The 24,941-nt window shown below is 44.2% G+C and overlaps 1 protein-coding gene across 1 annotated transcript in view; it reads left to right on the top strand.

Moving 5' to 3' along the window:
• LOC121533302 (sec1 family domain-containing protein 2) overlaps nucleotides 1-24,941 on the top strand; it is a 148,407-nt gene that overhangs the window by 66,645 nt on the left and 56,821 nt on the right. Inside the window, exon 5 of the mRNA XM_041839116.2 lies at nucleotides 22,130-22,436. Coding sequence (XP_041695050.2) covers nucleotides 22,130-22,436 — 307 coding nt within the window. The remainder of the gene's footprint in view (nucleotides 1-22,129; nucleotides 22,437-24,941) is intronic.

The following is a 24,941-nucleotide window of genomic DNA, read 5'->3' as shown; positions in this document are numbered from 1 at the left end:
TCATTTTGTCTGTCATAGTTGACGTGTACCTATGATGAAAATTACAGGCCTCTTTCATCTTTTTAAGTGGGAGAACTTGCACAATTGGTGGCTGACTAAATACTTGTTTCCCCCACTGTATGTGGGAACTCCTTCAAGACTGTTGGAAAAGCATTCCAGGTGAAGCTGGTTGAGAGAATGCCAAGAGTGTGCAAAGCTGTCATCAAGGCAAAGGGTGGCTATTTGAAAAATCTCAAATATAAAATATATTCGGATATATTCTTTTTTGGTTACTACGTGATTCCAAATGTGTTATCTCGTAGTTTTGATGTCTTCACTGTTATTCCACAATGTAGAAAATAGTCAAAATAAAGAAAAACCCTTGAATGAGTAGGTGTGTCCAAACTTTTGACTGGTACTGTAAACTAAAAGATTTCACATGTGGATTATTGAGCGATAGAGAAATGTGAGTTTAGTAAGTAATGGTAAATTACTGAATAATGTCTTCTGGGCTTGAGGGGTTGTGTGTGTTATGTGATACAACTTGTGTTTGATAGTGTGTGTCGTGTGCCTGGCGGTCTGAGGTCTGAGTTAAGCCACAGTGACCAGTGTGTGGCTGGCGGCGGTGACAGGGTGGAGCGTGGGGGCTGTGTATGTCTGTGTTTGTGTCCTGTATACACAGTCTCCACTAAATTACTGCCTCTGAACCCAGAGGTCAGGCCAACACAGCCTCTGAGAGAGAGAGAGAGAGAGAGAGAGAATGAGTCAAATGGGGGAGTGAGAGAGAAAGGGGGGGTAGCTAGAAAGAAAGAGGGGGGAGGGATGGGCATTGGATTCAGAGTGAGAGGGAAGATGCGATAGGCAGAGAGAGGAATTGGCAGTGATAGCTGATGTGTGTCTCTCCCTCAGTGGGGTTGATGGGGGATGTCTGTCCCTGCCTCTGCCTCTAGTCTAACTCTGAATATGGCCGAGGAGAGTGTCCAGGCAAAGCCAGCTGGGTGGAAACGGGCCGGCTTGAACACACACTGTTGTTTGGAAATACAGGGCTCATTTAAAGGGGAAGATTTATGACCCCATGTTTCTATAAACCGAACAGGCAACAGGCTGATGGGCCTGAGTAGGCTTCACCTTACCTTTTAAGAGCTTTTCCATCCCCCTCCTGGAGTCCCTATCACTCCATCTCTCACTTTTTATTTCATTCTAAGTGCATATGTATCCAACAATCTGTCTCTCCATATCCACTTACTCTATCTCTCAACATATTTTTCTTTGTTTCTCTTTATTTTCCTGTCCATCTCAACCCCATTTTTCTCTCACTTTTCTCACTCATTTTGATAGTGATATCCTACACTGAGGATACCAAACATTAAGAACTCCTATGTAATGTTGAGTTGCACACCCCCTTTTGCCCTCAGAACAGCCTCAATTTGTTGGGGCATGGAATCTACAAGATGTCGAAAGTGTGACACAAGCCGGTGAGCCTGGCACCTACTACCATACCCCGTTCAAAGGCACTTAAATATTTTGTCTTGCCCAGTCACCCTCTGAATGGCACACATACACAATCCATCTCTCAATTGTCTCAAGGCTTAAAAATCCTTCTTTAACCTGTCTCCTCCCCTTCATCTACACTGATTGAAGTAGATTTAACAAGAGACATCAGTAAGGGATCATAGCTTTCACCTGGATTCACCTGGTCAGTCTATGTCATTGAAAGAGCAGGTGTTCTTAATCTTTTGTACACTCAGTGTATGTCATGTCCATTTTGAGTCTCGGTACCAGGTCGTATTGTATAATGTGGGTTGTTCGTGAACTTTTTCCAGAGCCTGACAGACAGCACAGAAACTGACTGACTCTGACCACTTTAGAGCAGAGCCTTTGATCCGCTCAGAAGAGGCCATCTTAGGTGCTGTAAAAGAGCCAGTGGGAGTAAGACATGTTTTACACGAGACGTTAAGGAGATAATTCACTGATGGACAGCTCACTGTCTCAACGCTAATAGATAGAGATAGAAAGAGTGAGTAGTTAGAAGACAAGATAGTCTGGATGAGTGGTGACCTGTGGACTGTAAGATGGAAAAACAGTAAGCCTGTGTTTAGAAGCACCGATGAAAAGAGTTGAATATAGATGCTGCAGAGCATAGAGGCAGAGGGACTGTGTTTATGTCTATGGTGCATTTCCGTTATGGTTATGTCTGTCTATGTATGAGTGGAGATATTCTAATGCAAATCCAATTCCATTCCCTTTTCGGCTCGCTTCTCTTATCTCCCTCTTGGTTTTATATTATAAGCAGGCCGGCCGGATGCAAATGTGTCTGAGATAGAAAGCAATGACCTGTCTGTGCACTACACACACATACACACACACACACACTAGAACTACTGTGTATAGGTAAACTCTGTGACCAGTTTCTCAACCATTCTTCCTCATTTCATCTACAGTATGAGTGTGTACAGTGCCAGTAGTCAGTGTTTATAGTATTATTTCCGCTCTCCTCTAAAGACTGTTTGATGTCCACACCTCTCACCCTGGACAGATTAATGGCCCTAAATAGAGACAAATATCAACTTCAGTTTTCCATTTCCGACAGAACTGAATAGAACATTTCCGTCTTCTGGTAAACAGAGAGATTCCGGTGAATGGGCTAGGATTCATATTCATCATAGTTGTCACTGTGGATTACAGTGTGCAGCGTGTGTGTCTGTTTTTGTCCTGGTTTTGGTGTTGTTTACATGTTCAAAGCCCTGCCACTCTATTTGGAGTGTGGCTGCAGTTGATTATGTTTTCCTCTTCTGCTCCGACAAATCAATAAAAGGCAAACCATGCTCACTATCATTTAGCTCTGAGAAACTCAATCATTCTCTTCTCTTCATCTCAAGATGTATGACTTATGTTGTCACCGTGTTGCCTGTCTCTCTTCCAGCTGCATATGTCTGTTGTGAATGCAAATTGTTGTGTGAGCCCATCGTGCGTGTCTGTTTCAGTCAAATTCTAAATTGTTTTTCATCCTCGTAGCCATAGCGATGGCAAGCTGTCAGTCATCCAATGAAAAGTGACTGTTGACCAGTGACGTGTCCTGCTCTGAAGCTCTCCAACCTGTCCCTAAAACTCTGTGCTCCCCCCCTGTCTCCCCCTTCCTGCTCCCCTCTCTACTCCTGGGCCCAGAAAAAGGTTCATTGTGCAGCAGCGAGCGTTCAGGGCCTGGTTGTGGTTAGCTCAGCTCCATCTGAAACACTCACCTTCCTCTAGGGACTGCATCTGGAGCTGGTTTCCTGTTCGGGCTGGCCGCGCAGCTCTGTGCTTGCCGGGGGAGGGGTTTGGCCCCAGCCCTGTGATTGGGCGAGATGGAGGCTTTATGAACCCCAGGATGGATGGAAGTGCCAAACAATAATCTGTCAATCACTGACTGAACTGACAGCATCAGACTAGAGCTCTCTGAGGGAGAGAGGGGGGCAGAGAGAGGGGGGGGACTGATAGAAATAGAGTTTGATTGGTGCAGATTGCCAAGCTGTTAAATCCCCTATCTGTCATCAAGTCTCCTTTTTTATGAAGCCTCTTTTATTTTCTAGTGAACAAAGAAGTAGTATTTGCAAGTTTTATTTTGTTTCAGTGTAAATAGTATGTCACGATAATGAACTGTACTGTATAGTATTAATTTAAAGTAATGGCATTATTTCAGTAATTGCGTGCCCTAATATTAGCATTGTTTGACAGAGTATTGCCATGGTTATTCTGTAATTGTGTGCAATGATAGCATTAGTGCATGGTGACAGGACCAGTAGATCCAGTAATGATAGCATTAGTGCATGGTGACAGGACCAGTAGATCCAGTAATGATAGCATTAGTGCGTGGTGACAGGACCAGTAGATCCAGTAATAATAGCATTAGTGCGTGGTGACAGGACCAGTAGATCCAGTAATGATAGCATTAGTGCGTGGTGACAGGACCAGTAGATCCAGTAATGATAGCATTAGTGCGTGGTGACAGGACCAGTAGATCCAGTAATGATAGCATTTGTGCATGGTGACATGACCAGTAGATACAGTAATGATAGCATTAGTGCGTGGTGACAGGACCAGTAGATCCAGTAATGATAGCATTCGTGCATGGTGACATGACCAGTAGATACAGTAATGATAGCATTAGTGCGTGGTGACAGGACCAGTAGATCCAGTAATGATAGCATTCGTGCATGGTGACATGACCAGTAGATACAGTAATGATAGCATTAGTCCATGGTGACAGGACCAGTAGATACAGTAATGATAGCATTAGTCCATGGTGACAGGACCAGTAGATACACTAATGATAGCATTAGTCCATGGTGACAGGACCAGTAGATACAGTAATGATAGCATTAGTGCATGGTGACAGGACCAGTAGATACAGTAATGATATAATTAGTCCATGGTGACAGGACCAGTAGATACAGTAATGATAGAATTAGTCCATGGTGACAGGACCAGTAGATACAGTAATGATAGCATTAGTCCATGGTGACAGGACCAGTAGATACAGTAATGATAGCATTAGTCCATGGTGACAGGACCAGTAGATCCAGTAATGATAGCATTAGTGCGTGGTGACAGGACCAGTAGATCCAGTAATAATAGCATTAGTGCGTGGTGACAGGACCAGTAGATCCAGTAATGATAGCATTAGTGCGTGGTGACAGGACCAGTAGATCCAGTAATGATAGCATTAGTGCATGGTGACAGGACCAGTAGATCCAGTAATGATAGCATTTGTGCATGGTGACATGACCAGTAGATACAGTAATGATAGCATTAGTGCATGGTGACAGGACCAGTAGATCCAGTAATGATAGCATTCGTCCATGGTGACATGACCAGTAGATACAGTAATGATAGCATTAGTGCGTGGTGACAGGACCAGTAGATACAGTAATGATAGCATTAGTCCATGGTGACAGGACCAGTAGATACAGTAATGATAGCATTAGTCCATGGTGACAGGACCAGTAGATACAGTAATGATAGCATTAGTGCGTGGTGACAGGACCAGTAGATACAGTAATGATAGCATTAGTCCATGGTGACAGGACCAGTAGATACAGTAATGATAGCATTAGTGCATGGTGACAGGACCAGTAGATACAGTAATGATAGCATTAGTGCATGGTGACAGGACCAGTAGATACAGTAATGATAGCATTAGTGCGTGGTGACAGGACCAGTAGATACAGTAATGATAGCATTAGTGCATGGTGACAGGACCAGTAGATACAGTAATGATAGCATTAGTCCATGGTGACAGGACCAGTAGATACAGTAATGATAGCATTAGTGCGTGGTGACAGGACCAGTAGATACAGTAAGGGTGTGTAAAAGTAACAATAGCGTTTAGCCAGCAGGTTACAGCTCCCTGTTAGGTTATTACTACAGTAATGGTCTGGTTTGGGGCTGCCTTCACGACAGCCACTAAAATAAGTATATTTTTACAGACTGGACCTAAAACTTTACCTGGATTTGGCATCAGACTTTTAGAGCCTGTAATGTGGATACTTGTATAGTGACAGGCAGGCTGAGGGGAAGGGCTCTGTCAGAGTGGAGGGGGAGGTACAGTGGCAGGGATGTCTGGCTCTAGTTTAGGGATGTCACTCTGGTATGACCAGGTAATGGTCTGTCAGAATTACACAATACCTTGGCTTGGTGCTGTTGGAGTCATTGTCTGTCAGCCATTGTATGGACTTTGGTGCTGTCTGTAAACCTGTTGCATTAAGTCCTCTCTGTTCACATCAAATGTTATTTTTCACATGCGCGGAATACAACTGGTGTAGACTTTACCGTGAAATGCTTGCTTACGAGCCCTTCCCAACGATGCAGAGTTTAATAATACAAATTAAATAGTGCACGAGGAATAAAATAAAATACACAAGAATGTAACTATATACAGGGAGTACCAGTTCAATGTGCAGAGGTACGAGGTATTTGAGGTAGATATGTACATGAAGCCAGGGTAAAGTGACTAGGCATCAGGATAGATAATAATAAGAGTAAAATAAAGAACAGAGTAGCATCAGCAAATGATGAGTATAAAAGTATGTGTGTTTGTGTTGTCGGTTTACGTGTGTGTTATGTATGTGAATTGTAGTGTATGTGAATGTGTGTGGGTTTTATGTCGGAGTGTCAATGTAGAGTGTGTGTGTGTATGTATGTATGTATGTATGTATGTATGTGTATATATATATATATATATATATATAGTCTAGTGAGAGTGCGTAGGGTCAGTGCAAGATATTCTGTGCAGATAGTTTGGGTACCATTAATTGAATATTTAGCAGTCTGGCTATTTAGCAGTCTTATGGCTTGGGGGTAGAAACTGTCTCGGAGCCTGTTAGTCTGAAAGCCGATGCGCCGGTACCGTTTGCCGGACGCTAGCAGAGTGAATAGTCTATGGCTAAGGTGGCTGGAGTCTGGCAATTTTTCAGGCCTTCCTCTGACACTGCCTGATATAGAGGTCCTGGATGGCAGGGTGCTCGGCCCCAGTGATGTACTGGGCTGTCCACACTACCCTCTGAGGCGATTTGCGGTCAATTTTTTTTTTTCCTTTATTAACACTTTCACGAAAACATATATTGTAACAAAAAAAAAACAAAAAATTTTCAACATTTAAATAATGGAGAAAAGAAAAAAAATATGGATAGAAAAATAAATTTATTTTATCACTGACTGGATGAAATGAAAAGATGATAAAATTGTAGTGAGAAAAAAATAAGGTGGTTGGTGGGTGGCGAATTTATTTGTGTGTACTGTTCGGAGGGACGGGAACTGGTACAAATGAAGTATGAGATAAGTGTCTCCAGCTTCAAGATTTTTGCAATTTTGTTCCAGTCATTGGCAGCAGAGAACTGGAAGGAATTGCGAGCCAAAGGAGCTGTTGGCTTTGGGGATGACCAGTGAGATATACCCGCTGGAGCGCAGACTACGGGTGGGTGTTGCTATGGTGACCAATGAGCTAAGATAAGGCGGGATTTGCCTAGCAGTGATTTATAGATGGCCTGGAGCCAGTGGGTTTGGCGACGAATATGTAGTGAGGACCAGCCAACAAGAGCGTACAGGTCACAGTGGTGGGTATTATATGGGGCTTTGGAGACAAAACGGATGGCACTGTGATAGACAACATCCAATTTGCTGAGTAGAGTGTTGGAGGCTATTTTGTAAATGACATCGCCGAAGTCAAGGATCGGTAGGATAGTCAGTTTTACGAGGGCATGTTTGGCAGCATGAGTGAAGGAGGCTTTGTTGCGAAATAGGAAACCGATTCTAGATTTAACTTTGGATTGGAGATTCTTAATGTGAGTCTGGAAGGAGAGTTTACAGTCTAACCAGACACCTAGATATTTGTAGTTGTCCACGTACTCTAGGTCAGACCCGTCTAGAGTAGTGATTCTAGTCGGGTGGGCGGGTGCAAGCAGCGTTCGGTTGAAGAGCATGCATTTTGTTTTACTAGTGTTTAAGAGCAGTTGGAGGCTACTGAAGGAGTGTTGTATGGAATTGAAGCTCGTTTGGAGGTTTGTTAACACAGTGTCCAATGAAGGGCCAGATGTATACAAAATGGTGTCGTCTGCGTAGAGGTGGATCTGAGAGTCACCAGCAGCAAGAGCGACGTCATTGATATACACAGAGAAAAGAGTTGGCCCAAGAATTGAACCCTGTGGCACCCCCATAGAGACTGCCATAGCTCCAGACAAAAGGCCCTCCGATTTGACACATTGAACTCTATCTGAGAAGTAGTTGGTGAACCAGGCGAGGCAGTCATTTGAGAAACCAAGGCTATTTAGTCTGCCAATAAGAATGCGGTGGTTGACAGAGTCGAAAGCCTTGGCCAGGTCAATGAAAACGGCTGCACAGTACTGTCTATTATCGATCGCGGTTATAATATCATTTAGGACCTTGAGCGTGGCTGAAGTGCACCCATGACCAGCTCGGAAACCGGATTGCATAAGCGGAGAAGGTACGGTGGGATTCAAATGGTTGGTGATCTGTTTGTTGACTTGGCTTTCAAAAACTTTTGAAAGGCAGGGCAGGATGGATATGGGTCTGTAACAGTTTGGATCTAGAGTGTCACCCCCTTTGAAGAGGGGGATGACCGCTGGCAGCTTTCCAATCTCTGGGGATCTCAGACGTTACGAAAGAGAGGTTGAACAGGCTAGTAATAGGGGTTGCGACAATTTCGGCGGCTAGTTTTAGAAAGAAAGGGTCCAGATTGTCTAGTCCAGATGATTTGTAGGGGTCCAGATTTTACAGCTCTTTTAGAACATCAGCTGTCTGGATTTGTGTGAAGGAGAAGCGGGGGGGGGGCATGGGCAAGTTGCAGCGGAGGGTGCAGAGTTGGTGGCCGGGTTAGTGGTAGCCAGGTGGAAAGCATGGCCAGCCGTAGCAAAATGCTTGTTGAAATTCTCGATTATTGTAGATTTATCGGTGGTGATAGTGTTTCCTAGCCTCAGTGCAGTGGGCAGCTGGGAGGAAGTGCTCTTATTTTCCATGGACTTTACAGTGTCCCAAAACTTTTTGGAGTTAGTGCTACAGGATGCAAATTTCTGTTTGAAAAAGTTAGCCTTTGCTTTCCTAACTGCTTGTGTATATTGGTTCCTAACTTCCCTGAAAAGTTGCATATCACGGGGGCTATTTGATGCTAATGCAGTGCGCCACAGGATGTTTTTGTGCTGGTCAAGGGCGGTCAAGTCTGAGGAGAACCAGGGGCTATATCTGTTCTTAGTTCTGTATTTTTTGAATGGGGCATGTCTATTTAAGATTGAGAGGAAATTACTTTTAAAGAACAACCAGGCATCCTCTACTGACGGAATGAGATCTATATCCATCCAGGATACCTGGGCCAGGTCAATTAGGAAGGCCTGCTCGCTGAAGTGTTTTTGGGAGCGTTTGACAGTGATGAGGGGTGGTCGTTTGACCGCGGACCGCTACGGACGCGAGGCAATAAGGCAGTGATCGCTGAGATCCTGGTTGAAGACAGCGGAGGTGTATTTAGAGGGTAAGTTAGTCAGGATGATATCTATGAGGGTACCCATGTTTACGGATTTAGGGTTGTACCTGGTAGGTTCGTTGATAATTTGCGTGAGGTTGAGGGCATCTAGCTTGGATTGTAGGATGTCTGGGGTATTAAGCATATCCCAATTTAGGTCACCAAGCAGTACGAACTCTGAGGATAGATGGGGGGCAATCAATTCACATATGGTGTCCAGGGCACAGCTGGGGGCTGAGGGGGGTCTGTAGCAAGCGGCAACAGTGAGAGATTTATTTCTGGAAAGGTGGATTTTTAGAAGTAAAAGCTCAAACTGTTTGGGCACAGACCTGGATAGTATGATGGAGCTCTGCAGGCTATCTCTACAGTAGATTGCAACTCCACCCCCTTTGGCAGTTCTATCTAGACGGAAAATGTTATAGTTGGGGATGGAAATTTCAGAATTTTTTGGTGGCCTTCCTAAGCCAGGATTCAGACACTGCTAGAACATCAGGGTTGGCGGAGTGTGCTAACGCAGTGAATAACTCAAACTTAGGAAGGAGGCTTCTGATATTTATGTGCAGAAAACCAAGACTTTTACGGTTACAGAAGTCAACAAACGATAGCTCCTGGGGAGTAGGAGTGATACTGGGGGCTGCAGGGCCTGGGTTAGCCTCTACATCACCAGAGGAACAGAGGAGGACTAGAATAAGGATACGACTAAAGGCTTTAAGAACTGGTCTTCTAGTGCGTTGGGTACATAGAATAAAGGGGACAGTTCTCCGGGCGTTGTAGAAAAGATTCAGGGCATTATGTACAGAAAAGGATATGGAAGGATATGAGTACAGTTCAGGTAATCCTAAGTGTTGGGTAACAATGAAAGAGATAGCGTCATTTGAGGCATCGATTGAGCCGGTCTCGGCGTGTATGGGGGGAGGAACAAAGGAACTATATGAGACAGTTTGAGAGGGACTAGGGGTTCTACATTGAAATTGTATAATAAGAACTAACCCAAACAGCAATAGGCAAGGCATAATTGACATGGGAGAGAGGCATAAAGCAGTCACGTGTTATTAGAGAGAGCTAAGACACAACTGGAAATAGCGATAACGTTTGGGCTAAGACTAAACAGAATAAACAGGACAGAGTACCGTGTAAAGGAACAGTCCAGCAGGCATCAGCTGTGCAGCTGAGTGATCATAAGGTCCAATGAACAGCAATATGTGAGTCCGAGAGCAGTTCAAATTGGTGCTTCAGCACAGCTAGCAGGGAGCTAGCAGGCTAGCTCAAGGCTAACTGGTGCTTGCTATATGGCAATGGTAATGGTAATCAGCCAACAACAGGTTGCAGCTAGCTAGCTGGTTGTGATGATCGGCGCTAGGGTCCAGTGATTCCGGCAGAAAGTCCAATAAGCTATGGGTCGATAAGCACGCTGGGTCGATAGCACGCTGTGCAGACTGGCGCGACTAATTGTCCAGGCTAGCTAGAGCTGGCTGGACATACTCTGGTGATGCATTTGCCATACCAAGTGGTGATGCTCTCTATGGTGCAGCTGTATAACTTTTTGAGGATCTGAGGGACCATGACAAATCTTTTAAGCCTCCTGAGGGGGAAGAAGCGCTGCCATGCCCTCGTCACGACTGTGCAGGTGTGTGTGAACCATGTTAAGTCTTTAGTGATGTTAATGCCAAGGAACTTGAAGCTCTCGACCCGCTCCACAACAGCCCCTTGGAGGTGGATAGGGGCATCCTTTCCTTTCTCTCTCCTATAGTCCACGATCAGCTCCTTGGTCTTACTGACGTTAAAGGAGAGGTTGTTGTCCTGGCACCACACTGCTACGTTTCTGACCTTCTCCCTGTAGGCTGTCTCATCGCCGTCGGTGAACAGGCCTACCACCGTTGTGTCGTCAGCAAACTTGATGATGGTGTTGGAGTCGTGCCTGGCCTTTCAGTCGTGGGTGAACAGGGAGCACAGGAGGGGACTAAGCACACACCTGCTGTAAGAGTGGTACTGTACCTCTGTAGTGATAATCGAAGTGCAGTGATTGAGTGCCAAGCATGTAGTGTGTGTGTGTGTGTGTGTGTGTGTGTGTGTGTGTTGTGTCATGTGGGAGAAAGCTGCAGTCAATCTTAAAGCTCCATACGTATACCTCTATTTCCTGTCCTGGCGCCACAGCAGCCAGCTGACAGCAGCTTTTATATGTCTCCTGAAGGGACTGAGTTTTACACACACACACACACACACACACACAAACTCACAGGATAAAGAAAGAAAGAGAGAGTGAGTGGGGAGATGGAGGGGAAAAGAAAGAGTAAAAGTGAAAGGTGGATCAAAAAGAAGTATACTGAACAAAAATATAAACGCAACATGTAAAGTGTTGGTTTCATTATTATTATATATATTTTTTTGTCATTTAGCAGCTCTTATCCAGAGCGACTTACAGTTAGTGAGTGCATACATTTTTTCATGAGCTGAAATATGCACAAAAAGCTTATTTCTCTCAAATATTGGGCACAAATTTGTTTACATCCTTGTTACTGAGCATTTCTCCTTTGCCAAGATAATCCATCCACCTGAAAGGTGTGGCATATCAAGAAACTGACTAAACAGCATGATCATTACACAGCATGATAATTACACCTTGTGCTGGGGACATTAAAAGGCCACTCTAAAATGTGCAGTTTTGTCACACAACACAATGCCACAGATGTCTCAAGTTTTGAGGGAGCGTGCAATTGGCAAGTTGACTGCAGGAATGTGCACCAGAGCTGTTGCCAGAGTATTGAATGTTCATTTCTCCACCATAAGCCGCCTCCAACATCATTTAAGAGAATTTGGCAGTACGTCCAACCGGACTCACAACCGCAGACTACGTGTAACCACGCCAGCCCAGGACCTCCACCTCCGGCTTCTTCACTTGCGGGATCGTCTGAGACCAGCCACCCGGACAGCTGATGAAACTGAGTATTTCTGTCTGCAATAAAGGCCTTTTTTGGGGAAAACCTCATTCTGGTTGGCTGGGCCTGGCTCCCAAATGGGTGGGCCTATGCCCGCCCAGGCCCACCCATAGCTGCCCCCCTGCCCAGTCATGTGAAATCCATAGATTAGGGCCTAATGAATTCATTTCAATTGACTGATTTCCTTATATGAACTGTAACTCAGTAAAATCATTGAAATTGTTCAGTATAAAAGGTCCAGTGAGAGCCAAAAGTAGAGAGAGAGAGTGTGCGTTTGCAGGGAGATGGAGGTAAAAGTAAGAGTAATTATGAAGGCTAGAGGAAGCAGTGACAGCCAGAAGTGGGAGGTAGAACAACAGAAACAGGACGGTGGAATTAGGAAAGATGGATACATACAGTTGAAGTCGGAAGTTTACATACACTTAGGTTGGAGTCATTAAAACTCGTTTTTCAACAACTCTACAAATTTCTTGTTAACAAACTATAGTTTTGGCAAGTCGGTTAGGACATCTACTTTGTGCATGGCACAAGTAATTTTTCCAACATTTGTTTACAGACAGATTATTTCACTTATAATTCACTGTATCACAATTCCAGTGGGTCAGAAGTTTACATACACTAAATTGACTGTGCCTTTAAACAGCTTGGAAAATTCCAGGAAATGATGTCTTGGCTTTAGAAGCTTCTGATAGGCTAATTGACATAATTTGAGTCAATTGGAGGTGTACCTGTGGATGTATTTCAAGGCCTACCTTCAAACTCAGTGCCTCTTTGCTTGACATCATGAGAAAATCAAAAGAAATCTGCCAAGCCCTCAGGAAATAAATTGTAGACCTCCACAAGTCTGGTTCATCCTTGGGAGCAATTTCCAAATGCCTGAAGGTACCACGTTCATCTGTACAAACAATAGTACACAAGTATAAACACCATGGGACCACGCAGGCGTCATACCTCTCAGGAAGGAGACGCGTTCTGTCACCTAGAGATGAACGTACTTTGGTGCGAAAAGTGCAAATCAATCCCAGAACAACAGCAAAGGACCTTGTGAAGATGCTGGAGGAAACAGGTACAAAAGTATCAATATCCACAGTAAAACAAGTCCTATATCGACATAACCTGAAAGGCCGCTCAGCAAGGAAGAAGCCACTGCTCCAAAACCGCCATAGAAAAAGCCAGACTACAGTTTGCAACTGCACATGGGGACACATATCGTACTTTTTGGAGAAATGTCCTCTGGTCTGATGAAACAAAAATAGAGCTGTTTGGCCATATTGACCATCGTTATGTTTGGAGGAAAAAGGGGATGTCTTGCAAGCCGAAGAACACTATCACAACCGTGAAGCACGGGGGTGGCAGCATCATGCTGTGGGGGTGTTTTGCTGCAGGAAGGACTGGTGCACTTCACAAAATAGATGGCATCATGAGGAAGAAAAATTATGTGGATATATTGAAGCAACATCTCAAGACATCAGTCAGGAATTTTAAGCTTGGTCGCAAATGGGTCTTCCAAATGGACAATGACCCCAAGCATACTTCCAAAGTTGTGGCAAAATGGCTTAAGGACAACAAAGTCAAGGTATTGGAGTGGCCATCACAAAGCCCTGACCTCAATCCTATAGAAAATGTTTGGGCAGAACTGAAAAAGCGTGTGCGAGCAAGGAGGCCTACAAAACTGACTCAGTTACACCAGCTCTGTCAGGAGGAATGGTCCAAAATTCACCCAACTTATTGTGGGAAGCTTGTGGAAGGCTACCTGAAACGTTTGACCAAAGTTAAACAATTTAAAGGCAATGCTACCAAATACTAATTGAGTGTATGTAAACTTCTGACCCACTGGGAATGTGATGAAAGAAAGAAAAGCTGAAATAAATAATTCTCTCTACTATTATTCTGACATTTCACATTCTAAAATAAAGTGGTGATCCTAACTGACCTAAGACAGGGAATTTTTACTAGGATAAAATGTCAGGAATTGTGATAAACTGAGTTTAAATGTATTTGGCTAACGTGTATGTAAACTTCCGACTTCAACTGTACAAAGTGGCTTGGTATTTTCCACAGATCCCATGACTACAGGTCAAGGTGAATCTCATGTAGAGCCGTCTTATTACCATGGCAATTAGTTTTTCCTGGTCAGATCATGTGGAACATTCCAGGGGGCAATAGAACCCATTTCCCTACCCTTCACCTGCTTCTAGAACCAGGCCAAGCCATTCTCAGCCCCCTGTGGTTGCTCCTGAATCCCTCTCAGTACAGATGAGCTCCTGGACATGTGTGGACTGACTGAGCAGTAGGATATCTATGGTTTCTCTGCTGAGAGTAGAGAGTGATGACAGATAAAGGGTGTTCGTCTTACCATGAAACCCTGAAACCTCTCTACTTTCTCCTCACAATGGAGAAAAAAAAGGAAGAGCCCAAACAAATACTTTTGAGTGCGGCTCGGAGAGATATTTGATTTCACAATGTTTAAGGAGAAAAATGTGATCTGTGATTTGGTTTGTGTGTTTGGATACCCCCTGGGGGCGGTGGTTGGCTGCGTCTGAGGCCTAGCTGGAAGAGAACAGGAGACTCAGAGCTCTGACACACTACAGTCATGCAACACATGTACTTGCCCTGGATAGATATCAAGCACGTTTACATTTTTACATTTTAGTCATTTTAGCAGACACTCTTATCCAGAGCGACTTACAGTTAGTGAGTGCATACATTTTTCATGCTGGCCCCCCATGGGAATCGAACCCACAACCCTGGCATTACAAGCGCCATGCTCTACCAACTGAGCTACATGGGACTAGACTTTAGCTCTCACCTGTAACACTGCTAGAGGGTAGTGCCAACTGTGATGGTCATTGGATCATTGGGCCCTTGAGACCATGGCCCGTATACACATAGCGTCTGAGCGTAGGAGTGCTGATCTAGGATCATTTTTGCCTTTTTTATCATAATGAATCAGATTATAATCAGATAATATGGACAGATCAGCACTCCTACTCTCAGAAGCTTTGTGGATAAGGGCCCAGATCTGAATTCACACACATACACACTCTCAAAGGCAGTTAGTGCAGTACTGGTGCTGGCCCAGAGGTATGTGTTAAGCCGGATTCCCCTCTCACTGGCCCAGAGGAGGTTTGTGATGGGTCGGACACTGGATTCCCTCAGTGGACCAGACCAGGCCCCGGGGCTCAGAGCTCAGCGATAGGAACAAGGTAGAGAGAGAGCCTGTTTGTCTTGATGGAAGGAATATTGAGGTCTTAACACACAGCTCACTCATTAAAATGTCATCTAGCCACAGAGGCATCCGACTGCAGCTCTATCTGATACACTTTCTCTCGCTTTCTCACGTTCTTTCCTTCTCTTTCTCTCTCTTTCTCTCTCTCTCTTTCTCACTCTTTTGTACACACACCCCTGGTCAATAGGGGTATGAGCCCATTCTGACTGTTAGGCTGTATATTGTGCTGTATGAAAATCATGTGGGACAGGCAGAACCAGCATGGGAGCAAACTCACTCACAGCAACACAGAGAAACAGGTCACTGCTCCTAAACAGTACAAAACACACTGTGTGTGCGTGCATGCAAATGAACAGGTCAATGATTTCTTATACACATTTGCATCATAAAATGAATGCACAATGAAGAAAAGTAAACGATAATTCATTTCCATAAAACTGGATAACTCATAGTCATAAAATAAGCAAATGCAAAAACATGCCGCTCTAGACATTCATTGACTTTGTGTTGGTATTGTAATTCTTCACATTTTTCCAAAGCAGTGCTAGTTGCTGTACAGTATTCACAACCCTTGACTTTTTCCACATTTTGTTGTGTTACAAAGTGGGATTAAAATTGATTTAATTGTTGTTGTTTTTCAAGGATCTACACAACATAGTCTGTAATGTCAAAGTCTAAAATAAAAAAGGATAAAATCAAATCAAATCAAATCAAATTTTATTGGTCACATGCGCCGAATACAACAGGTGCAGACATTACAGTGAAATGCTTACTTACAGCCCTTAACCAACAGTGCATTTATTTTTAACAAAAGAAGTAAAAATAAAACAACAACAAACAAAAAAGTGTTGAGAAAAAAAAGAGCAGAAGTAAAATAAAGTGACAGTAGGGAGGCTATATATACAGGGGGGTACCGTTGCAGAGTCAATGTGCGGGGGCACCGGCTAGTTGAGGTAGTTGAGGTAGTATGTACATGTGGGTAGAGTTAAAGTGACTATGCATAAATAATTAACAGAGTAGCAGCAGCGTAAAAAGGATGGGGTGGGGGGGGCAGTGCAAATAGTCCGGGTAGCCATGATTAGCTGTTCAGTAGTCTTATGGCTTGGGGGTAGAAGCTGTTGTGAAGTCTTTTGGACCTAGACTTGGCACTCCGGTACCGCTTGCCGTGCGGTAGCAGAGAGAACAGTCTATGACTAGGGTGGCTGGAGTCTTTGACAATTTTGAGGGCCTTCCTCTGACACCGCCTGGTATAGAGGTCCTGGATGGCAGGAAGCTTTGCCCCAGTGATGTACTGGGCCGTACGCACTACCCTCTGTAGTGCCTTGCGGTCGGAGGCCAAGCAGTTGCCATACCAGGCGGTGATGCAACCAGTCAGGATGCTCTCGATGGTGCAGCTGTAGAATCTTTTGAGGATCTGAGGACCCATGCCAAATCTTTTCAGTCTCCTGAGGGGGAATAGGCTTTGTCGTGCCCTCTTCACGACTGTCTTGGTGTGTTTGGACCATGATAGTTCTTTGGTGATGTGGACACCAAGGAACTTGAAGCTCTCAACCTGTTCCACTACAGCCCCGTCGATGAGAATGGGGGCGTGCTCAGTCCTCTTTTTTTTTCCTGTAGTCCACAATCATCTCCTTTGTCTTGGTCACGTTGAGGGAGAGGTTGTTGTCCTGGCACCACAGGGCCAGATCTCTGACCTCCTCCCTATAGGCTGTCTCATCGTTGTCGGTGATCAGGCCTACCACTGTTGTGTCGTCGGCAAACTTAATGATGGTGTTGGAGTCGTGCCTGGCCATGCAGTCATGGGTGAACAGAGAGTACAGGAGGGGACTGAGCACGCACCCCTGAGGGGCCCCCGTGTTGAGGATCAGTGTGGCAGATGTGTTGTTACCTACCCTTACCACCTGGGGGCGGCCCGTCAGGAAGTCCAGGATCCAGTTGCAGAGGGAGGTGTTTAGTCCCAGGCTCCTTAACTTAGTGATGAGCTTAGAGGGCACTATGGTGTTGAATGCTGAGCTGTAGTCAATGAATAGCATTCTCACGTAGGTGTTCCTCTTGTCCAGGTGGGAAAGGGCAGTGTGGAGTGCAATAGAGATTGCATCATCTGTGGATCTGTTGGGGCGGTATGCAAATTGGAGTGGGTCTAGGGTTTCTGGGATAATGCTGTTGATGTGAGCCATGACCAGCCTTTCAAAGCACTTCATGGCTACAGACGTCAGTGCTACGGGTCGGTAGTCATTTAGGCAGGTTATCTTAGAGTCCTTGGGCACGGGGACTATGGTGGTCTGCTTGAAACATGTTGGTATTACAGACTCAGTCAGGGACATGTTGAAAATGTCAGTGAAGACACTTGCCAGTTGTTCAGCACATGCTCGGAGTACACGTCCTGGTAATCCGTCTGGCCCTGCGGCCTTGTGAATGTTGACCTTCTTAAAAGTCTTACTCACATCGGCTACGGAGAGCGTGATCACATAGTCATCCGGAACAGCTGGTGCTCTCATGCATGCTTCAGTGTTGCTAACCTCGAAGCGAGCATAGAAGTGGTTTAGCTCGTCTGGTAGGCTTGTGTCACTGGGCAGCTCGCGGCTGTGCTTCCCTTTGTAGTCTGTAATAGTTTTCAAGCCCTGCCACATCCGACGAGCGTCAGAGCCAGTGTAGTACGATTCAATCTTAGTCATGTATTGACTCTTTGCCTGTTTGATGGTTCGTCGGAGGTCATAGCGGGATTTCTTATAAGCGTCCAGGTTAGAGTCTCGTTCCTTGAAAGCGGCAGCTCTACCCTTTAGCTCAGTGCGGATGTTTCCTGTAATCCATGGCTTCCTGTAATCCAACACTCATATATCTTGATTAGATAAGTATTCAACCCCCTGAGTCAATACATGTTAGAATCACCTTTTGCAGCGACTACAACTGTGAGTCTTTCTGGGTTAGTCTCTAAGAGCTTTGCACACCTGGATTGTACAATATTTGTCCATTATTCTTTACAACATTTTTCAAGCTCTGTGAAGTTGGTTGTTGATCTTTGCTAGACAGCCATTTTCAAGTCTTGCCATAGATTATCAAGCCGATTTAAGTCAAAACTGTAACTAGGCCAATCAGGAACATTCAAAGTTGTCTTGGTAAGCAACTCCAGTGTATATTTGGCCTTGTGTTTTAGGTTATGTCCTGCTGAAAGGTGAATTTGTCTCCCAGTGTCTGTTGGAAAGCAGACTGAACCAAGTTTTCCTTTAGGATTTTGCCTATGCTTAGCTCTACTACGTTTCTTTGTATCCTAAGAAAACTCCTTAGTCTTTTCCGATGACAAGCATACCCATAACGTTATGCAGCCACCACCATGCTTGAAAATATGAAGTGGTACTCAGTGATGTGTTGTTGGATTTGCCCCAAACATAACGCTTTTTTCCCCCCAGTACAAAAAGTGTATTTCTTTGCCACACATTTTTTATAGTATTACTTTAGTGCCTTATTGCAAACAGGATGCATGTTTTGTAATATGTTTTATTCTGTACAGGCTTCCTTCTTTTCACTCTGTCATTTATGTTAGTATTGTGGAGCAGTGGCGGCTCCTGAAAAAATTCTCAGGAGGGGCAATTTTTCTGATGATTTAGGTGACCTACACACATTTAAAAAGATAAATGTCCAGCAACAACATGAAGACAGGGGGCAGCATATAAGTCAATACCAGAAGCATTTATTGACTGATCTCAAAAGTGTTGGCTTACCAGGGTTGGTGGAGCCCTCAGTTTCATCTTTGCCTGTAAGGCTAACTCAAACACTCGCCGCAAACTTCACACACTGGATTAGCCGGCTGAGGATGTGGCGGTTCTTGCTAATGTCGTAGTAAATATATTTGTTATAGTGAATATGGAATATGATATGTTGAGTAAAATGTTGTGCTAAGATCTATTTAGGTCAGGAGCTGGTTATAAGTTATGCTCCTATCCAATAACAATGGACAAAAGGGTCCTATCTTGTCAGCCTTGTCAGCAGGTGGCCAAGGACAACACCCACGCCATAGGCCTCTCAGTTCTTCCAACTCACGAGTTCTTGCTCTGAGGAGACACACACACACAAACACACACACACACACACATCATCACTGTTAAACACACACACACACACACATCATCACTGTTAAACACACACACACACACACACACACACACAAAAATCCCCTCTCTTAGGCTGAACATTTGAAGACAGAAAACCCGACTCAGAGCCAATGCAACAGTGACAGTAGCCTGGAGGGGACCTCGCCCAACTCATCAGGACCAATCAGAAGATCAGAACTACTAGATTGAACCTACTTCATTTATTGCATAAAATGTCTGCACACAATGTTTCGGGCTCTCTTCAGATAATAATAATAATAATAATAATAATATGCCATTTAGCAGACGCTTTTATCCAAAGCGACTTACAGTCATGCGTGCATACATTTTTGTGTATGGGTGGTCCCGGGGGATCGAACCCACTACCTTGGCGTTACAAGCACCATGCTCTACCAGCTGAGCTACAGAAAGTGGATACTCATGGATGCGCATTGCAATTGTAAAATGTCAACACAATTGGAGACACCACGTCATTTTTGGAGACATGTTATTGACAGTAAACTATTGTAGATGCGACTGCTAACTAAATAAAACATTTTAGCTGGCTAGCTAATCATCTTAGCTAAATGTGGGGCAAACAATTCAGTTATTTACCGTTAATTTGAGGGATTGGGGTGAAAGAAATCGAGTTACATAGTGATACTTTACGATATACTGTATTGACAATATCGCAATATTTTAGCGCTAGTTGGCTGTACCTGCACCAAAACACCATTATTGTTCCTTCATAGCTTGTTCTCAATCTTTTCACATTGGGAGCCAATTTGTTTTCAGCACTTTTATTTCCATGACTGATCAAAACTCGTTCTCATGGCTTTCTGATCCCTCTGCAACAGACATATGGTGCGCAATAAAATCACAGTATCGAATCGCAATACGTATAGAATCATGAGACTCACCATGCTGAGGCATATATCTTATCGTGAGGTTCCTGGCAATTCCCAGCCCAAGTTCATTTGCCACAACAAATCTCTTCGCTAGCAAACGCAATGTGTCTCCAGCAATGTTTACTTTTTTGACGTTCTATGGCATCTCCACTTTCCAAGCATATATGACCACATGTAATATTTTGGTAAGTGATGCAAATAGTGAACTATGTAGGGCCAGGATGTAAAATATATGTAGCTGCAGCAATTTCTCTTATCTGATATGGTAAGTAATAGGTGATTTATAGCTCCCCTAAGAGTTTGACGAACGGGTCCGTGAACGCGATTGCAGATATCTTTACCTCTGAATAAACTGCCTTATATTATACAATTATCCACCTTGTCCAAAAGTCTCTACTTTTTCTCCGTTCTCCAGTAAACTTGTTTTATCAACAATAGTAAGGTTCAATGACACAGAAAGCAGTTCAATGTCGGGGTACAGTCGCTCTCTTACCAGGATCGCGGTCCGCTCTGACCAGGGTGAAGGTGGCCGGGCGCGCCACCTCTCTGCCAGCAGCGTTTTCATTATTTAGTCCGTTCGTAGCGGGTATGTACACGATCAACAAGATCAGTCCAAAACCGAAGATCAGTCCAAAGCAGAATGTTTGCAGAATGTTTGTAAACTAAGTCTACAAATTAAAAACATAAAATAACGCCACACTGCAGGTCGCAACATAGACGCTGATAGCCGCCATTGTCTTAGTTACGTTCAACGTTCGTCACGTAATGACGCGTAAGTGCATGCACACAGACACCCATAGAGAATGTATTGAAAGCTTTGAAATGTGAAAAAAATAGATTTTACATGACAGGCTATGAGAGACTTCTGGGCGATTTTCAACCTGACTGAAATCGCCCAAAAACGGCGGGCCATTTGAAGCACGACTTTAGCCTGATTTGACATTTAGTGGCTGGCAGATCAGACGTGAACACTGATAACTGCTGTTGCCGTGATATAATTTTTTATAAATTTATTTAAAAAAAATATAAATTTTTTTATTTTTTATTTTTTTATAATTGATTAGAAAAAAAATCCCTTCCTTTTCCCGTTTGGCAGTGCGTCGCCCATATCGCCCTATTGAACAAGCCGTCCCTGTTGTGGAGTAACTACAATGTTGTTGATCCATCCTCAGTTATCTCCTATCACAGCCATTAAACTGTAACTGTTTTAAAATCACCATTGGCCTCATGGTGAAATCTCTGAGCGGTTTCCTTTCTCTCTATCATGGTGAAATACCTGAGCAGTTTACTTTCTCTACGGCATCTGAGTTAAGAAGGGCGCCTGTATCTTTGTACTGTCTGGGTATATTGATACACCATCCAAAGTGTAATTAATAACTGCACCATGCTCAAATGGATATTCAATGTCAGCTTCTTTTTTTTTACTCATCTACCAAAGCCCTTCTTTGAGAGGCATTAGAAAACCTCCCTGGTCTTTGTGGTTGAATCTGTGCTTGAAATTCATTGCTCGACTGAGGGACCTTACATATAATTGTATGTGTGGGGTACAGAGATGGGGTAGTCATTTAAAACTCATGTTAAACACTATTATTGCACACAGAGTTAGTCCATGTAACTTATGTGACTTGTTAAGCACATTTTTACTCCTGAACTTATTTAGACTTGTCATAACAAAAGGGTTGAAAAGTTATTGACTCAAGACGTTTCAGCTTTTCATTTTTAATTCATTTGTAAACATTTCCAAAAACATAATTCCACTTTGACATTATGGGGTATTGTGTGTAGATCAGTGACACAAAATCTCAATGTAATCCATTTCAATTCAGGCTGTAACAAAACAAAATGTGGAAAAAGTCAAGGGGTGTGAACACTTTCTGAAGGCATTGTATGTGTGTGGTAATTTGATGTGTTTTGTGTCACTCAGTTTGTAGTTTCTACTTCATATCTCTAAAATGTCTCTGTGTATCCTGTGTGGTTTGCAGGCTCTGGGACACTCTGACTTTGCTGGTGTTCTGAGGCAGCTGCTGCCCCTGATGAAGCCTCGCGCTGCTAAGGGTGAGGAGGGGTCCAGCTCAGAGTCCAGTTCAGGGTCCCGGTCGGGGGAGGATGAGTGTGGTCCTGATGAGCTGCTGGTGCTGCTGGTCTACCTGTACTCACTGGCTGGAGAGGCCCAGCCTGCAGATGATGATGAGGAGGAGGAGGAAAAGGTGGAGAGGGAGCTGATTGGAGCGCTCACCCTAGTCATCACCAGAGAGACGGAACTCAGCCCCCTGCTGCAGAAACTCACCGGTTAGTACCTAACACAACCATAATAAAACCATAACACAACCACACCAATGCTGATCACTAATACTGTAACCAAGAATTACAACATGCTCTCGATAAGACTCAGCTGAACCAGATGCAACATATCACCACATTATAGTCATTCTAGAATGACCCCAGTTAACTGTTGATATGGTAGCAGAGAGATGGAGAAGGCATTGTTTATATCTCTGTGCTGCTGATGGCAGGAGGACTGTTAGCGACTTCACACCCCATCTCTCTCCCCGCTTCTCACACACACCCCTGTCAGGTCACATGGTAACAAACATCACTGTGGGAACCTGCTGCAGAGTGTGTATGTGTGTGCGTGCCCTTTGACCTCTCTCCTGGTGCCTGTGTACTATCTTAGCTTTGCTGGGCCCTGCCCACTTGCAATGTACTTTGTGAGAACATTTATATTCTAGAGGTTGGGAGTTGGTCTCTCTGTCTGGACTGGTCTCTGTGTGGCAGCAGGTCTTGTGGCCAGCTCTGGGGATGATGAATTAGCTCTGTACCTCCAGATCATAGTGTACCTCCCCCAGTTTGAGTTTCTATAACCTTGAAGCTGCACACACAGTCCTCCCCAGCCACGTAGCTCATCATTAGTGCTTCTTTTAGTTTGGCCCACTCTTTACCTTCTCTAGCTAACAAACACCCTGAAATATTACACTGCTTATTATTACTATGTTTTGTTGCCTCGTATCACACATGGACATGGTTGGGTAGTTTTCTCACTCTGTTTTTCTAAATGTTCTCTCTCTTTCTCTCTCTCCTTTTCTCTTTCTCTACTTCTCTGTCCTTTTCTCTCTCTGTTCTCTCTCTCGCTCTCTTTCTCTCTGCCTCCCTCTCTCCCTCTCACTGTAAAGCTGCTAATGAAGAATTCTGGCCTCTTTTTCTCTCTTCCTGTCCTATTTGGCTGAGGGGCCTCCTGGCAGGCGCTGGCCCAGAGATGTAGCCCATGTTAAAAACTTGACTCTCTGTAAACACTTCACTAGAAATTACGCTGTAAATGCGCACCAGGTGTGTCTGAGAAAGAGAGTACTTTTTCTTAGCTGTGTGTCCGTGTCCGTGTGTGTGTGTCGGTTTGGTTTTTATGGTTCCAGATTAAATGGTTTGTGTGTAATATGAGTCAGGGGGGCGTCTTTGTCCGAGCAGCAGAGAACAACATTGATTGTGACATTCGCCCCAATTAAAGGAGTCAAATGGAAACCAGACGCTGAGTGAAACCTGGTCGCCATGAGAACAATGTTTTTACAAATCTCATTTTTCTGTTCCCCTTGGCTACAGTAAGCAGCCTGGGCTCAACAGACACACACACACTCTCGCATACACAAACTAACAGATGAAATAACAGGAGGAGGACTGAGTGAGCATACAAACAGAGTGAATAGCAGAACAAACACACAGCTGGTTAAAGGCAGGCTAACAGTCTGTCACACTCTGGCCCTCCTAACAACCGCCTTCAGAGACACACATTAAAGAGCAGCGCATCCCCGTCCTAGAGACAAGCATGATGCTGCACTAATGCAATACATGCACACACACACAACAAAAGACACACACAAACACAGAAATGCATGCACGCACACACACACACACACACACAACAAACCCAGGAACAGCTGCGAGTCTCCTAGTCGGAGGGGATGTTGTTTACCAACATCAGCTGCTAGAGATGGAGGGGTACAGTAAGTGGAGGCAGCAGGAGAATAGACATGTTCTCAACCTCTCTCAGGGAAAGAAGGGATTGAGAGGAGAAGATGGAGGACAAAGAGAGAACAAAAACTCACCTGGAGAGTCTGAACGAGGGATTGTCTAGTGTGGATTTAATTGAAGGGAAGTGTGTGTGTAGCCTAAATGTGTGTGTGTGTGTGTTCATGTTCATGCATGCACTTGATGAATGTGAATGAGTACTGTATGAGTTTTGTGTGTGAAGTTAAAGTATGGGTTCAATTAAAGGGAGAAATGGTGTTTGCCCAAGAAAATGGTTCCGCTCAGACTAGGAAATGGGCTCTTGAACCAAGTGCTCCGCAGCCAACACCACATGTGGGAGGTAGAAGATGATTGGCTAAGAATATCACTGAATAGCAGAGGATGATGGTGATTGGACATGAGCCTCATCACACTTTTCAGATGTGGCAGATGATTGGCCGGTTCCTTTCTGTCTGTCTCAGACATGATTAGTGTATCAAATCAAATCACATTTGATTTGCCACATGCGCCGAATACAACAGGTGTAGACCTTAGAGTGAAATGCTTACTTATAAGCCCTTAACCAACAATGCAGTTTTAAGAAAAATAAGTGTTAAGTAAAAAATAGATAAAGGGCAGCAGTAAAATAAAATAACAGTAGGGAGGCAATATACAGGGGGTACCGGTACAGAGTCAATGTGCGGGGGCACAGGTTAGTCGAGGTAATTGAGGTAATATGTACATGTGGGTAGAGTATCAGCAGCATAAAAGAGGGGGTGGGGTGGGGGGGGACAATGC

The sequence above is a fragment of the Coregonus clupeaformis genome, chromosome 20 (assembly GCF_020615455.1).
Source record: "Coregonus clupeaformis isolate EN_2021a chromosome 20, ASM2061545v1, whole genome shotgun sequence".
In the NCBI taxonomy this organism is placed as follows: Eukaryota; Metazoa; Chordata; class Actinopteri; order Salmoniformes; family Salmonidae; genus Coregonus; species Coregonus clupeaformis.
Note: the sequence above shows the minus strand (reverse complement) of the source record. Positions and strands in the feature narration are given on the sequence as shown.